The following is an 18,192-nucleotide window of genomic DNA, read 5'->3' as shown; positions in this document are numbered from 1 at the left end:
ATGTAACCTTCTATCCATTATAAATGATCAAACACTCTATTTGTTTTTATGAGGCCCTGATGTCAGCCAATAATTTTTTTATATTTTTTTACCTCTTACAATAAGGTGTTACACATTTCTCATAACTTGGGCCCACGTACACTTTTTGAGCATCATTTACTTTTCTTATCATATTTTGCTAATATGGTGATCAAACAACATTGAAAGACAAAACATTTGTGTTGATGCATCTTGGAACGGTTTGATTAGTAATCTCTTTGACATCATTTTGAAACACCCTCTCTAATGGCTTCCTTGCTCTTCATTCATATTAACATACTCTTCTTCATTATTGTCCAAAACTGAGTGGCTTTCTACTGCATCATGATGAATGATAGTATGGGATGGAGAGCAGGTTGCCTTTGTGACCCCTTCGCTCTCCTCAAAGGATGCTTTGTTCTAAGGGCAACTCTTACATGTTTCCTCTTGCTTTTTGATATATTATGTTATTTTTTGAGTTGGCACAGGTACACACCATTTTTTCTTGGATAGGTTCTAGTTTCCATTGCATGAATAACACACAAATGTGCTTTCACTCAGTCGTATGAACTTGTATACCTTTAACAACACCTGCTGCATATCCAAACATATGTTCTACCACCTAAAATCTGCTATATCTTTTTTACATGCCTCTACAAAGATGAATTTTGGTTAATTTTGAATTAGGGTTGGGCAATGGAGCTAGAACTGGCCAACATTATGATAGCATTATCCTATGGACCTACAACAGTAAATTTGAAAAACAAACATTGAACAATATTTTTTAGAATGAGGAATCCAAACAAATGAAATTGAGTTTGTAAATCAATAGTTTATACATAGAAAATTCAAATTGAAATAATTTATAAATTGGAAAATGGAGCAGTTAGTTTATGTCAATAATTTGTGTGTAGTAAATAAAATATTTTTTTAAAATTTAAATATAATATAGAAAATAAATATTCTAATAATTCAAATTTAACTTTTTAATAATGAAATGCTGCAATGCTTCAGCATAATTTCATTCTGGAGTTTCATTCAGTGTAAATTCAGTCTGGTTTATTTGGTGTAATACTTTATAAGCTAAGTGTAATTGCAGTCTGGTTCATTTAGCGTAAAACTTCAACTTCAATGTAATTGCAGTCTAGAGTTTCATTTATGTAATTTCAAATTCCAGGCCAGTATCATAGATGACAGTTTTAGTTTTCACTTGTTCATACTATGAATTAGAATGTTAACAGTATGTAAATGGAATATTGAGTTTTGTTGGTGTAAATAGTGACTTTATTAAACTAGTTAGCTAATAGCATACTTAGAGAGAGTCCTATTCCTGTCGCTTAAACCTCCACTTAGGGACTTTTAGAGTTTTGTCTCACCTCATGTGGTTGAGACGTGTCCTCATTCTGTGAGACACCTAGTACATTCATATTTGACACTTTCTCACACACTTGTTAAGTGAGCTCACAAATGTTGCACATTTGGTGGGGTAGCCAGTCATTGTTGCATACATGCAAGGCTTTACTTTGTATTTTATACACTCTCATTATGTATGATAGATACTGCTATGGGTGTGCTAATTTGGATGAGACACCTAGTACATTCATATTTGACTCTTTCTCACACACTTGTTAAGTGAGCTCACAAATGTTGCACATTTGGTGGGGTAGTCAGTCATTGTTGCATACATGCAAGGCTTTACTTTGTATTTTATACTCTCATTATTTATGATAGTTATTGCTATGTGTGTGCTAATTTGGATTCACTTGTAGAAGGTTGTATTGTGCATTTTGATTTTGGCTAATCCCAACAAGTTTTACTGGTCAGTATTGAGAAACACTCAGGAAACACTGAGAGTGGGGGTCTCAGTGTTTCCAAAGTTGACCCAGATTTTCAACTTGACACTAAAAATTCATAAAAAGATTTAGAACACAAGAACACAAGATTTCTCATGGAAAACCCTTTCGGGTGAAAAACCAAGGCATCAAAATACTTTTATTAGCATGAATGGGCACCAACCCAAATTACAGAGAAATTGATGAAAGAGAGCACCAACTCTCACAGAGCACCAACTGTGATCAACAAAGACCTCAACCTTATACTGAAGAGAGCACCGACTCAGAAATAATGAAACCTCAACCTCAAAGGAAGTTCCACCCCAGATAACTCTGCTTTTGAAACTCAGAACCACAGAACAATATTGACATAAAGACACAGCAGAACGTAACACTTCCAGATTTCAAAAAGATATCTCTCTGAAACAATCTGAAGACTCTTTTACTGATAAAATTATACGCTGAAACCCAGTTGCACTGCAAGTATCTTACATCCATTGACTTCTGAAAATTTATCGCTTCATAACTTCTAAAACATTAACAGTCACAACCAGAATGTTCAAGAAGAATATTCAATAATCCATCAATTGCAGCTCCCAGAAAACATTTCTTTGTTTTGGACCACTCAAAATGCAACCCTGCTCAAATTGAATACCACACAGAATTCTCAGAATCGTGGCCTGATCACTTAGCACCTAAGTTGCCGGTACGGGTACGTGGGTATGGTACGCTGGTATGGCAATTTTTTTAGGGGGGGCTGGGTACGTCCGTACAAAAAAATGTAAAAACATAAATATATACATATATACAGTCTAATAAGTAGAAACAAAAATTAAATTTAGAATCCCACAAATCATCCATGATCCATATGCTAAACAAAACTTGGAACTATCATATATGATTCATATTGATATAACTATAAGTCTATAAGTCTATAACAAAATTACAAATTTACTATAAGTCTAATCTAATATGAAATATCCATTTGTCAAACTTTGAATGTTATGATAGATATCAAATTCATTGTTCACTGGCTCAACCGTTCAACAATAAAATAACACAACTAATAATCAGCAATAGCATCATATGGGTCACTAGGAAGATCAAGATCAACATCATCATTGACATTAGATGATGTAGGTAGAGTACTGGAACCACATGCAGCCTCACTGCCACTTGCACTAGCAGCACATTGGCTATCAGACTCCCCAGAAAGTAAAGATTGTGTGGCAGCTGAAAAATCCAAATCAGTTCGCTCTGGATCTACATCCCAAAACTTTGTGCTCCCATCCTTATACTCATTTTGTTTATGAGTAAGAAGGTGCAAGTTTGAATGCACATAAACGAGCTCTTCCGCCTTACTTGCTGCCAGTCGGTTGGGTTTCATTGAGTGGATAAAGGAGTATGTGCTCCAATTTCGCTCAGATGAAGAGGAACTAGCAACCTATTGAATAATTGACACAAAGTGAGAGGGTGACAATTATAAAATAGTAAAAAATCTAAATTTAGAGAGCAATAAAAATTAAGAAACTTACTTGCGATAAAACTTTGATTGCAAGAGTTTGAAGGTTTGGTGATGTATGGCCATTGAGGTACCACCAAGCATGAGAATCCTTTTTATACTTGTCACAGAGAGCGGAAACACTTTGACCATTGGAGGCTACAAAATCAGCAAACTCACTTGTCATTAAATCCTCCATTTCAGAATCTGGGAAGAGTTTAGTAAGTGCTGTCCTACACCCTTCACTGACTTCTGAATCTCTATATGGTGGTACCCTTGATGGCTTAGCAAGCATTTCATCACTATAAAATTTGGGAGTCAATGCAAATGCAAGAAGATGTAGTGGGGTGGTCATTTTGTTCCACCGCTCAACACAAATTGATTGAACCTCTTTGAAGAAAGTTTCTTCGGGATCTTGCTCTTTTGCATTGATGATGGCTTTCATTTTCTCAATCATGGAGTCAATGCCATCATATACCTCTCCCAAACATGGGTGATCCATATCAGTATAATGGATCATACTCATGATGGGCTCAGTGAAACTCAAAAGATATTCCACTCGATCCCACCAAGTGTCATCTAGGATCATGCGCTTTACATTTGCTGCCCTTTCAGTATTGGATTGCCTCCATAGGGACCAACTTTGACTAATTACCATTCTAGCAAGTGGCTGTCGCACCTTCACAAGTCGCCTCAAGACGATTGTGTTGGATGCAAATCGAATCTCGGCAACCTATTCAAAAATTAAAAATAAAAATTAGAATACAAAGAAGACATGATAAAAAAATAAAAATTAAGTAACCATCAAAGTGAAATGTAGATTTTAAAAATTGAAGTGTTTCAATTACCTTTAGCAACTCCAACTGTGAAAATGATCTGAAAATGGCTTGTGACATGTTATGGTTTGTGATGAACATTTGGATCTCTTCAGCCTCAACATAAATTTGTTTGATCCAATGTATTTTCCTACCTATCTTTTGTAGCATGAGGTTGAGAGAGTGGACAGCACAAGGTGTCCAAAATATGTGTTCAAATCGTGTCTCAATCAACATACTTGCAGCTCTACAATTCTTTGCATTGTCCGTTATTACTTGGACAACATTTTGAGCTCCCACATCCTGAATGCATTGTATAAGGATGTTAGCAATAAATTGTGCATCCTTCACCTGTCCCTCACAATCCACAACTTTCAGAAACATTGCCCCTTTAGGGCACACTGCAATTACATTAATTAATGGCCGATTTTTGGTATCCTTCCATCCATCTGAAATGATGGACACCCCTGTTTGTTTCCATGAATTTCTAATGGGACCCAATGCATTGTCTATGTTTTTTACCTCCTTTGCTAGTAAGGTGCTACGCACCTTCTCATAACTTGGCCCTGTGTACCCTTGTGGAGCCTCATTTACCTTTCTCAACATATCCTGCCAATATGGTGATCGTACCACATTAAATGACAAACCGTTTGCATATAGACATCTTCCAACGGATTGATCTGCAATCTCTCTAGCATCATTCTTAAATGCTCTCTCTAATGGTCCCCTGCTTCTCTTCACAATAACAGGTTCTTCACTAATTGGGTCCAAGAATGGGTGGCTCTCTACCACGATATCAGGAAAATCGCTATAAGATGGAGAAGTAGGGGGCCTCTTTGATCTACTTCCTCTTCCTATCAACAAAGGATGGTTTGAGGCACGACCAACTCTTGCATCTGCTTCCTCTTGCTCTCTAATATATCCTGCTATTTCTTGAGGTGACATCCCATTTCCATCCTTTCCTAGACATGGTTTGATTCCTTGTTGGGGAATGGCACAAAAATGGGCTTTGACACGACTGTAGGAGCTAGTTTTTTTCACACTACAGAAGTTGCATATCCATAAAAATGTTCCACCACCTTTTACTTGGTCTATTATTTTGACATATTTCCATAAAGGTGAATTTGGGTCAGTTTTGAAAGTCCGTTGAGGAGTAGAGCTTTGAGGAGTAGAGGTAGTAGTCGTTGCCATTATGATTTCTACAACAAATTAAAAAAAATAAAATTAATATTTAATATTAAACAATAGATTATAAATGTTAAATATATAAAATTAAATTTAATAATTTATTTAAAATAAAAGTGAAATTATTATAATTATGAAATTATTAAAAAATATACCTATTATTAAATTATTATTATAGGTTTTTAAAAAATATACCTATTATTAAATTATTATTATTTTTAATATTTTAAATATGAGTAGTTTTTAAAAAAAATTATTATAGTTTAACTTTATTTAATAGTTTGTAAATTGTTTGTTAAATGAAAACAAACAATCTAATGAAAAATTATATTTTTATTAGATTGTTTGTTTTCATTTAACAAACAATTTAATTAGCAAACTATTAAACAAAGTTAACAAACTATAATAAATATTAAAATTTAACAAACTAATAAATTTTTTTAACTATAATAAAATTTAACAAACTATAGCAAACTATAATAAAAAAATTAATATCAAACCTGCAGGAAAAAATGGATGCCGAAGCCCTCCTGCCGTGGCGCCTCCCGTCGTCGTCGCGCGCCTCCTCTGTGTCTGCGTGCCTCCTTTCACCTCTGTGCCGTCGCGCGCCTCTCGTCGGCGCGCCTCCTCAAACCGCTGTGCCGTCGCTTGTTAATGGTTTCGAACTTTTGCGATTTTTCGGTTTTCCTTTTTCACCATGCGTGGCGTGGAATGGTTTCACGATTTTTTATTTTTGCCTTTGCTTTAGGGTTTTAAATGTTAAACGACATATTCGACTCGTGAAAAAAACCCTCGAAATTTGCGAATGATGCGGATTCGTCAAAAAAATCGTATGGAATCGCCACGTCTACACCGGATGCGTCGGGATTCGTGAGTCAAATATCGGATACGTTTCAGGGGGAAAAAATCGGTACCCTGTCCGAATCCACAGGGATTTTAGGGCGAATCCGAATCCGATACACACCGCATCCGAATTCGTGGGGAAAACGTGAAGTACCGGTAACTCAGCTTAGCACAGAAGAGATTTTGTGTATATATGCATGACAGCATTGAAAAATAAATTGAATGAATGATTCAATAATCGGATGATTACATTGAACGATATACACACATATATATAGAGGTTACAAGACGACGTTCTAAATTAAGAACAAGTCGTTTAAAGTGAACTACTAAAAAGCTAAACACTAAATAAAGCTTAAAAGCTAATTAACTAAAAAGCTAAATGACCATTAAACAAGAAACTAAATATAGGTGACTAAAATATAATTAAATATTCTAATACCCTCCCTTAATGGTCATTCTATCTACTAACTACCCTATAGAAGACACTGGAGGGCTTTTGATCACAAATGAAAAGAACACTTTGCTACAATGGAGACCCTCCCTGGATTTGAAAAGTGTTAATGACCAAGAATACCAAAATCCATCCAACCTAACGTTGGGTAACCAAACTGAAAACTGAAACCATGATTTTGAGGAAAATCGACAAACCTTTTTGTAGAAGAGTATCAACTCCACAACTGACTGCAAGATACCATGGTTGCAAATGTTCGCCCTGGCAGGTGCGACCCAAACTAATTGCAACAAAGCACGATTTTGCGGAAAAAACTGTCAAACCCTGAAATAGGAACCCTCAAAAAGAGAATTTATGATTTTGAGGAGAAAATCGAAAAACCAAGAAATCTGAGGGTTACAAATCATCGTTTTTGTGGAAAAAAATGGTAAAACCCAGATAACTAAAGTCTTACGCCAATATCGCGGATTACAGATGAGATAATTTTTAAGGGAAAATTATAAACCCTGCGAACAATTTTTGAGGAAAAAAATCGTGAAAACCCTCCCATGATTTTTTTGTGGAAATAATAAAAAAACCAACAGACAATTTTTCAGGAAAAAATCGTGAAAACCCTAGGACCTGTAAGACGAGGTCTGGCCTAAATCAATATGATCAAGGCAACGATATTCAGATATCATGAACATGCACTGTTTCCAGGTGTTGTGATAGTTGTTGAACTTTTGTTTGTGTTCCAACATGACATTAATCAACCTAGTGAAAGCATGAGACGAAAGAATCTGATTCAAAAATCAGAATAGAAGCAGCTAGACAAAAAATCTGAAACCCTGGAGGAGAATTCTGGCACAAATTCCAAAGCACGAATTTCGAGGTTTGGAAGAAACCTAGAAATTAAAATTTTCTGCAAACTTAAAATAGAATTAGCAAAAATCGTTGACTGTTTTTAAATTCCAAGGCAAATTAGCTGGCACAAAATTCGAGGCACGAAAAATGAGGCAATCAAAAAAATTTGAGATCAAGCCAGAAAAGCTCTTGAAAAACCCACCAAGAATCTAAAATCATAATACAGATCCGATGGCTCAAAAATTGAGGCACGGAAAACGATGTACCCATCAAAATCTGACAACGACCCAGTTGAGCTCTCGAAAAACCCACCAAGAATTTGCAAGAAAAATAAAATTTTGACTTGAGCTGAAGGGTCAAAACCCTAGTCGAAAATTGCAGAAACCTTAGGAAAATTTTCAATCTGCAAAAAAAATTCCAGGTTGCAGGCCCAAAAATCTCCAGAACGCTAAAAAAAACACGAACTGCTGCCCATCACAAAGAAATTCGCCCATGAACCAGAAACCCTCAAAAAGCCTTCAAAAAAGCAAAATCGTTTTTTAATAAAAAAACAATAAAAAAAATTTGGAAAATATTCCAGAAAGAAGGCCATGAATTTTTATTAAAAAATTCGCCAAACTTTAAAGAATCCCATCGACCCGCTCTGATACCATGAAAAATAAATTGAATGAATGATTCAATAATCGGATGATTACATTAAACGATATACACACGTATATATAGAGGTTACAAGACGACGTTCTAAATTAAGAACAAGTCGTTTAAAGTGAACTACTAAAAAGCTAAACGCTAAATAAAGCTTAAAAGCTAATTAACTAAAAAGCTAAATGACCATTAAACAAGGAACTAAATATAGGTGACTAAAATATAATTAAATATTCTAATAATTAAAACCATACCCATTTTTAACACCTCAAAAAAAAACTCGCCGAAATCCACACAGAAACTGAAAAACGTATTTCATCCAATAAAAATCCACATCCCACAAAGTCTGGCAGAAATTTAAATTTCCACACTTGGCGCTGAAGAACCACAGGCATAACGTGCTAAAAGGAAAACAAAAACAACTCCACTTGAACCTTCTGAAATTTTTTAAATCGACTTGACCACACCTCCCCGGAAACAAAACCACGAACATAGTGAAGAAAAATGTCTCCTGCACTGCCATTACCTATCGCCACACAGATAGGCGTATTTTAAAAATAAATATCGACACTTCAAAAGATGATTCCCACCGTTAAATTGTGAAAATCAGATTCATTGGTAAAAATATCTTAGTTCATATTAACTGGAAAAGATTACAATTTATAGAAATATAAAACACTGTAGAAATTAATGATATTACTTACCTCTATCTACCTAATATTGTAGATACATTAATGAAATCTAACAACCTAAGTTGACCATTAGCAATATAAGAAATTATTATTCTAACACCCTCCCTTAATGGTCAATCTATCAAAAACACCAAGTTGCCACCTGAATTTTACAAATTTATCCGAACTCAGAGATTTGGTGAGAATATCCGCAATCTGATTTGTTGTCAGAACATACTGCAATTGAACTGATTGGTCTTCTACCAGCTTGCGGATGTAGTGACAATGAAGTTTGACATGCTTGGTACATTCATGGAAGATTGTATTTTTGGCCAGTTTGAGCACCCCTTGATTATCAGTATACAAGGGAGAAGGACCTCTCTGTGGCATCTGCATGTCAGAGAGCATCCTTCGGAGCCAAACAGCCTCACATGCGGCTTTGACTGATCCTTGATATTCGGCTTGAGTCGAGGAAAGAGCCACGACCTGTTTCTTTTTGCTGCTCCAAGTGACGGCACCAACACCCAAACTAAATACGTACCCAAAAGTGGATTTTTTGTCATCCATCGATCCTGCCTAATCAGAGATAGTATAATCAATCAATTGTGGATCGTTGCACCTAGTATAGAGAATGCCATAGTCTGAAGTGCCTTTCACATTTTGTAACACTTGCTTCACTGCAATCCAATGATCAACTTTTGGAGCTGTCATGAAGCGAGAGATGTAGCTGACAACGAAACTGATGTCAGGTCTAGTGGCAGTGAGATAGATGAGGCTGCCTACTAGCTGTTTGAATTTTGTTTCATCTACTGTAGGTGAATCAGACTTGGCTGATAACTTCAACTCTTTCTCCATAGGTGTGGAAGCAGGTTTACAATCTTGCATTCGAAACTTATCTAGCAAACTATGGGCATACTTGGACTGTGAAATAAAGATACTGTCATCAGTTTGCCACACTTCAACATTTAAGCAATAATGGAGAAGCCCCAAATCTGTCATGTCAAAAGCTTGGCACAAATCCTGTTTCATTGCGGCAATCAAATGTGCTAAATTTCCAGTAATGATCAAGTCATCCACGTAGACAAGAAGAAAAAGGATCTCATCACCGGAAAGTTTGATGTACAGATTAGTGTCAGAGGGATTGCGTTGAAAACCACGTTCAACCAAATACTAATCAATCTTGAAGTACCAAGCTCGATGGGCTTGCTTCAGGCCATAGAGGGCTTTTACCAATCTGCAAACCTGATGTTCCTTACCGAGAACCTTGAAGCCAGGGGGTTGAGTCATATAAACTTCTTCCTGCAACTCACCGTTGAGGAATGCACTCTTAACATCCATTTGGTGAAGTTTCCATCCAAACTGAGCTGCAATGGCGAGAAGAAGATGAATGGTACTCATCTTGGCAATAGGAGCAAAAGTCTCCTCGTAGTCAATGCCCTCCCGTTGTGTAAAACCTCGAGCAACCAATCTTGCTTGTACTTATCCAAAGTACCATCTGCATGATACTTGACTTTGTAAACCCATTTACAGTTGACAGGAGGCAAATCAGAAAGGAGCCAAGTGTGATTCTTCAGAAGACTATGGTATTTGGTCTCCATAGCCTTTTCCCACTCAGGAATGCCTTTAGCCTCAGAATATGTCTTGGGCTCATGGATGTTTTGAATGTTGGCCATAAGTGCAAAGTTGATTGTATTCTGTTGCTTTCTCTTTCTGCGAGAGGATCTGCCCTCAATAAGCTCATCATCATGAAGATCTCTGATAGTTTTGGCCCACCACTTAGGCCCGAGGGTAGAAGTACCAACATCTAGCATTGGAGGAATAACATCCCCTGGAGTTTTTGGAACAAAGTCATCTGGATGCGAATCCTGTGGAAAATCAGGTGGTGCTGGATCAGTAGATTCCTCATCTTCAGAGTCAGAATGCTCTGAAGCCCTCCCATCATGGGAACCAAGAGGAAGACGAACACCAACATCAGGAGTCTTCACAGATTGAGTCGCAGGACTAGGAGTAGTAGAAGGCATAAATGGCCCAATAGTCTCATCAACCACAACATCACGATTGAAAATGAGACAATCTGTCTCTACATCAATCAACCTGTAGGTCTTGTGGTTGTCGCCGTAACCAGTAAACATAAGTGTTTGGCTCTTTGAATCTAACTTAGCACGTTTAGCATTTGGAATCCATAAATGAGCCATGGAACCGAAGACTTTCAAATGGCCTACTTTAGGCTTGCGTCTTAACCAGGCTTCTTCAAGAGTCATCTTCTTAACGGCATGTGTAGGTGATCGATTTAGCAGATAGATTGCAGTGTAAACTGCTTCAGCCCAGTATTTCTTAGGAACATTTCTATGTTCTATCATAGAACGAGCCATTTCAGTAATGGTGCGATTTCTACATTCAACTACACCATTCTGCTGAGGGGTGTATGGTGTGGTGAGTTGGCGTTTAATGCCATGTGCAACACAAAATGTCGAGAAGTCATTGGAACAAAACTCCCCCCCCATTATCTGACCTTAGAGTGACAATCTGAGAACCAGATTCTTTTTCAACTAAGGCCTTAAATTGTTGAAATGTACTGAACACATCTGATTTATTTTTCAGAAAATACACACATTTTACGACTGAAATCGTCAACAAATAACAAGAAGTACTTACAACCAATAACAGATGGAGTGTTCATTGGCCCACATACATTGCGTGAACCAATTGAAGGACCTTGGAGGCTCGCCAAGAATCACCATCCAAGAATGGTGTCCGGTGCTGCTTCCTAGCTTGACAGGTTGCACAAACTCCATGATTTTGAGGTTGGATCTTAGGTAGACTAGCATCCAAACCCTCCCGATATAATTGAGAGAGATAGTGCACGTTTAAGTGCCCATAACGCTGATGCCAAAGTGTTCTGATGGATGTACTCGTAGCAACCAAAGCATGTTCTTGAGAATCACCGGAATTAGCAAGTCTATACAAACAATGATCTTCAAGTCCCATAGCGATTGTAGTACGAGTCTCCTTATCAACAATGTTGCAGATGGAAGAATTGAAGACGACATCTAATTGAGGAGAATGCCTCATTATTTGACTGATGGAGAGGAGATTATGTTCCATGCCTGGAACATAGTAGACATCAAGAAAAATTAAATTTCTACCTCCTGAGTGAATCTAGACAGTGCTCTTACCAGCAACTGTGTACTCTTCTCCTCCTCCGAAGATTACTGAATCCGTAAATGGTTCAAATTTTGTGAACCAATCCCGACGATGAGTAAAATGCCGCGAAGCTCCTGAATCAATATACCAGGCAGAAGAGTGTACTCGATCTGCTGTTCTCTTGGCCATACTGTTCAACGACATTTGCTTTTTGTTGAGACCCTCCCTACTTCTTTTGTTCAGAAGCCAATTGAATTCGACACTCGACCTTCATGTGACCAAACTTGTGACAATAATTGCACTGAACGTTGTTCTTCTTGCTGTCCTGAGAAGAACTAGAGCCTTTCGGTTGAGAAGATTGAGCCTTCCCTTTGTTCTTAGCGGAAGATTTGGCAGAGAACGCTTGCTGGGTGGAGGGAGAACTGGTATTGCTTCCAAACTGTTGTTGCCATCGATCTTGTTGTAAAAGCTTGTTACAAAGATCGGAAAACTTCAAATTGACGTTAGTGGAAGTGATATTGAGTGTTTCGATGAAATGCTCATACGACTGTGGGAGACTCTTCAGAGTAATGACCATCATATCTTCTTCCTCCTTTTTTCGACCAATAGCTTCCAGTTGGTTGCGAATATCCTTGATCTTTGTCAGATCCTCCTGAAGAGATGTTTTCTCATCCATCATGATCGTGAAGAGCATATTCTCAAGAAAGAACGCTCTGCTCTTGTTAGAGGATTCATGAAGACTCTTCAAATGATCCCATATTTCCTTCGCAGTTTTGCCGAACGGTACCTGATGTAGCTGCTCATCGGTAACAAAGAGTTTGATGAGCATGACGGCTTCCCGATTACGGCTTCCCATTTGTCTTGATCTTTTCTGGCAGTGTCTGGACATTGAGATGTGCCTAGAACAACTACATTAAGACATTGGTACTCAAAAATCATCAACATACGCTGCTTCCAGGTGTTGTAGTTGCGGCCATTGAACTTCTGGCTGCTTTCGAGCATAATGTTCGTCAGCGATGCCATCACATACCCCAAGGTCGAACTGGTGAAGGTACAAATGCGCAAAAACCAGAGGGTTTTTAGAAACAAATTTTGCAAGTGAGATTTAGAGGTAGAAATTGAAACCTTGGCATAGTTTTCGAGGCATAAGTTTTTCGGAAGACCCAAAAAAAATTTGATGACAACCCAGTTCAGATCTCAAAAAACCCACAAAGATTTTGCAAATAATTTTTTTTTCTGACTTAAAACGAAGGAGATAATCTCATAACCCTAGCACAGTTTTCGAGGTAAAATTTTCGACTGACCCAGAAAAATCCGATGAAGACCCAAAAATCCTTTCAAAAAACCCAGAAAGAATCTGCAATCAGAATAATTTTTTTGAAAATGAACGGTCAAATCCGTGGGCTCAAAAAACGATTCACAAAAAACGATGCATCTAGAGAAATCCGACGACAACCCAGTTGAACTCTTGAAAAACCCACAACGATTCTACAACTGGAAAAAACTTTCGCCTTGAAACAGAGGGTCAAAACCCTAGGCGATAAAAAATCTGCAGACCCAGAAAAATCTAATGGAGACCCAGTTGAGGTTTCAAAAAACCCACCAAGAATCTGCTATCGAAAATTTTTTCGTCTTGAAACAGAGGGTTAAAACCCTAGGCAAAGTTGTAGAAACCCTAGGCCGTTAAAAAACGTGCAGATTTTCTGAAAAAAAAAACAGGTTTCATGCCCTAGCTCTGATACCATGTGAAAATCAGATTCATTGGTAAAAATATCTTATTTCATATTAACTGGTAAAGATTACAATTTATAGAAATACAAAACACTGTAGAAATTAATGATATTACCTACCTCTATCTACCTAATACTGTAGATACATTAATGAAATCTAACAACCTAAGTTGACCATTAACAATATAAGAAATTATTATTCTAACATAAATCTGAGTTCACGTAGCCAAAAATTAATTCCATGCAGCTTAGGATAAAAGAATGAGACAGCAACAAATACGGTCCTCCAATGAAAAGTAACAGCTCCATTAGAAATTGCCTCCAGCCATGATATGAATGGTTTTATTAAGAAAACTGTTCCCTTTACACAAGCATCACATGTTGGGATAAAGCCCATGATAAAAGAGATACAAAATTTGTTTTTTTTTAAAAGAGGTTCGGCCAACAAAAAATGTCCATTCTCCAAAAAACGACTTCCCAGTTTGAATATTAACGCACTTCTGCCCAAAAAGAAAAAATGTCATATCACAGCGACATGCATAAAGAATTATCAATTTGCTCTGTTAATATCTGCTGCCGAGAAATAAATTCCTTCAAACATGAATCATAGAGAGCCCAAGAATAAAAACACACCAAAGAAAATGTGCCCAGAAAATAATTATTAATTCATAACAGCAGTTATAAAATCAATTCCATAAAATCATTCTTACTTCTGCTGAAAAAATTCACAAGAGTCAAATGAAAACAGGGCCCCACAAAGTCTTCAACAAGACTAGGCAAAGAAGTCTGATCTGGAGCTGACAATAGTGACAAATAAGCTTTCAGGCAGCTGACAAATGCCAAGCAGACACACACCCAGCTGAAGCATACACACAGGCAGCACAAGAAGACATAAAGGCACCTCAAGCTAGTAGGCAACTAGCTCAACCAGACAGGCAAGGAGCTCAAGCTGACAAGTAGGCTGCTCAATTAAACTTAAAATAAACTTGACATCAATGACACAAATATCCAACAAGTATCACTGTGATGGAATTGAACAACCACTCAGAAAGTTGGAAGTCAGACCGACCAACATTAAAATTTTAGAAGTCAGAGTTAATATTACTTGTTTTTACAAGTAGAATTTTATTCATGTATTATGTTTATTTCTAATTTCTATGCACTATAGTGATATGAAATAACAAAATAATTTTTTTTTCTGTATTTTTATGAATATAATATTTGGTTTTGGTTACTCAAGTTTTCAACAATTTTTTACCTGTTTAAAACTTGGGTAATTGAATTCCATTTACACTTCCACCATGCTGTGTCAGTTGTGTGTAAATGGATTGTACTATGGACCTAGGAACCATTGTTGACTAGGAACATAGCACAGAGACAACGTGCTGAGTTGTGGGGCTGCATCTATGTGGAAAATAGGTTTCACATGGCTGATGTCTATTTTGATATTAGTAGCATGACGTAGAGGGTTTTGTGTAGTTAGAGATTTCTACAGTAAATGTGTTTGATTATGAATAGACACCATGGCTACTCTTGGCAGATAATGCATGAAACTTGGAAATATGTGTGGCAGTTCTTTATTTTACATGCAATATACATAGATATGATATATCTTATAACACTGACCTACTTGTCATACTTGGAATCTAAGTCACAGGATACGGCGATTTTCATGGATGAGGTTCGAATTTAATCGAATTTCAAACTTCTATAAAAAAAATCGAATTTAATCGAATTTCCTGTATAAAGCACTGCTATCCGCCTCTAAACACAACTCAGCTGGTCGTGGGTATTCTTTGTATATGCTTTGTATCTATTGGGTCATGGGTGTCTGTCTGCAACTGCTGGGTCACCCTCGGATTTTCTCCAACAAGGGCCGCTATTCTGATAATTTATTAAAGTATACATATATTTAAAAATAAACAAAATTAGAGAAGGTGAATTTTATCTGAGTTTTTTTTCGAATCTTTCCCTTGTCGAATTTCATCCGAATTTCATGGCTGTCGAATTCAAATTCGAATTCGAACCTTGTGACTTAGCTTGGAATGCCAAATCTATTATTATCCTTTACTCCACAACCGTTCTGAACATTGACGTTTTTGTGATTGATTAGAAATATGGGGTTGTTTAAGGGGGCCCTTGCTAGCAACAAGAAAAAAATATACAAGCAATATGTAAACTAAAGTCCTGTTGTAACATGCAAAAAAGACACCTACAAAAGCATGATCAATCCTTTTTGTGGTGTGAACCATGTGACCCACAGATTGGTTTTTGGGGGTCACTTTTCTCTTCTGCAATTCAGTCCAACTGATGGCATTTTTCTCTTCCTCATATTCTGTGGATATTGGAGACTCAGAAATGGATATTGGGGAACCAGAAAGGGTACTACATTCATGTAATTTTATCAAGAAATTTCATCCACTCCAAATGGATGTGGAATGGGGAAGGAAAGAGCGACTGATTTAGTATCTCCAGTTGGAGATTTAGAAGAGGACAGATTAACAAAAGTGAAATTTAAGTTGAGGAATTGAAAACTAGAAGGATCTAGAAGCAGTTCTGTCAGCAGGAGAATATGAAGACATGCTTTTACCAGGTGCTGAACTGTTATTATCATTTCCTGCATTATCGAAAATTTTGAGCTCTGCATTAGCATTCAGAAAAATCTTCTTCTTCACCGACTAAAGATTGCAAGCTTTGTTTTTCATTGGATTGCTCTCCTAACAGTCCCTAGGAGAAGATTGTGAAGAGGAGCAATTCAATTTCTCAGACAATTCAGGAATCTACCATTTACCAGCTAAATGAGATAAATATTTTCTTTTCCACCAATTAGGTATTTTTGAGGAGGAAGGTTTAGCAGCCCGACAGTTAACAGCAATATGACCCACCTGGAAATACTTTTGACATTGAAATGCGACAGTTTTAAAATCCAAAACTTTTTCCACACCATGTTCTCAACCTTAAGCCTGACTTCATTTGGCATTCCTTTCAAAATATCAATCTGTGTACTTGGATACAAGTTGCTGTAGAATGAATAAGACCATCAGTTTCTGATCAATTGATGGAAATCTATCCAAAACATTCCTTATTCCTTGAATAGGGTTTAACCCACAATTGTAGAGGAAGATAGGGCAAATGAATCCGTATTGGCATCACAGAAAATGTCTTGGCAGTAGGGTTAAATGCCAGAAACCAAGGCTTAACCAGCGATACATGGGTGTCCCATAACCACGATCCTTGCTCAATGTGAAATTACAATCATCCATAGATTTGCATAATAAAACTCAAAAACCTCGAGCACTTAGATAGATTTGAATTGATTCCTGAAGAAAAGAGGTTTATTTATTTGAGATCCAAGTATGCAAATCTACTAGGCTAGGCCAATAGGAAGTGAACTTACAAATCAGACCTTGTTTTGAATATTTGTCCTGCTCTGTTAATGCTTCCTACCTAAAGTGAGAACTGGTTGATGCCCGGTGCATCGGGTCATATGCATCCTTCACATCTGTTTCAATAAATTTTCAACCTGTTCTGCATATGTACGCTTAGGAATCACAACAGAGGATGCTTTTTCTCTATTCTGACTATAAACTTCATGTGTACCCTGTCCATCTCTAGATTTTTTGGCAGCATCTTTAACAGTTTTACTGGCCATAACAGGGGCAGCAAGCCTGACAGCATTAGGATCTGGGGCACACAGATTTGCAGAGACCAAGGTAACATCAATTAAGCATGGATGGTATCATTGTTTGTTGCCTGCAGCTGCTTCAAAACATTGGAATCCTCTGTTACCACTTCAGATCTAGGGTTTGAAGAAGTTTGAGTAGGATCCTCCATTTTAAATGTTTAGACTAGCTAGATCAGTTTCACCCTAAGCTCCGTTCTGAACGTCAACTTCAGAATAGATAAGCACATACATATGTTATCGAATGGACAAAAAATTAACTATTGGTAAGGTTTTCAATATCATGTAATCTTTAATTTGTTTATCTTTGGATAATTTTTCCCATAACAGCAAGTTGATTCTTACTCATTTACTTACCAAGGAGTTCCTATGTTTGACTCTTGTGATTTCAAGTTGAGTAGGGTTCGTCTTTGCTGAAATAAGTGCCTTGAAAGTGTAGATTTCACGATTCCTTAGATGACATACCCTCCAGAGCCATCCATTGGTCATGTTTAGTTTGTTTACATTTCTGGATTCTCTCACATTTTTTGATAGAGTTTTTTTCTTGAGAGCCATACAGCCAAAATTTGCCACATGCACACTGTATATTTGATCTGTTGGCTCTTGGTCATGCTATATATTTACCATTCTAATGCTTAATTTGTTCTTAAGTATAGTAATATTGTATTTAGAATTTGTGATTTTTCATGTTTATGAGAATAGACTATGAGTAAGCTGCAAGAATGCTTCTAATCTCATATCTCTTGATGTCTTAACATGCTTCAGCAGAAGAAACAACCAGAGCATCTTCAAACAAGCTTAAGTAATACAAGCAATGTGCCAGTATGTG

General features: G+C 37.0%; 1 protein-coding gene across 3 annotated transcripts in view; it reads left to right on the top strand.

The window, feature by feature from the left end:
* The window catches only part of LOC131028827 (O-fucosyltransferase 29), a 42,207-nt gene that overhangs the window by 8,396 nt on the left and 15,619 nt on the right, over positions 1–18,192 (top strand). For 2 of the 3 annotated variants that reach the window (XM_057959177.2, XM_057959176.2), the window contains one exon: positions 18,129–18,185. In XM_057959177.2, coding sequence (XP_057815160.2) covers positions 18,129–18,185 — 57 coding nt within the window. The remainder of the gene's footprint in view (positions 1–18,128; positions 18,186–18,192) is intronic. The other variant, XM_057959178.2, reaches the window with a different exon arrangement.

The sequence above is a fragment of the Cryptomeria japonica genome, chromosome 5 (genome assembly GCF_030272615.1).
Source record: "Cryptomeria japonica chromosome 5, Sugi_1.0, whole genome shotgun sequence".
NCBI classification, from domain to species: domain Eukaryota; kingdom Viridiplantae; phylum Streptophyta; class Pinopsida; order Cupressales; family Cupressaceae; genus Cryptomeria; species Cryptomeria japonica.
This window is presented reverse-complemented; position numbering and strand designations above follow the sequence as displayed.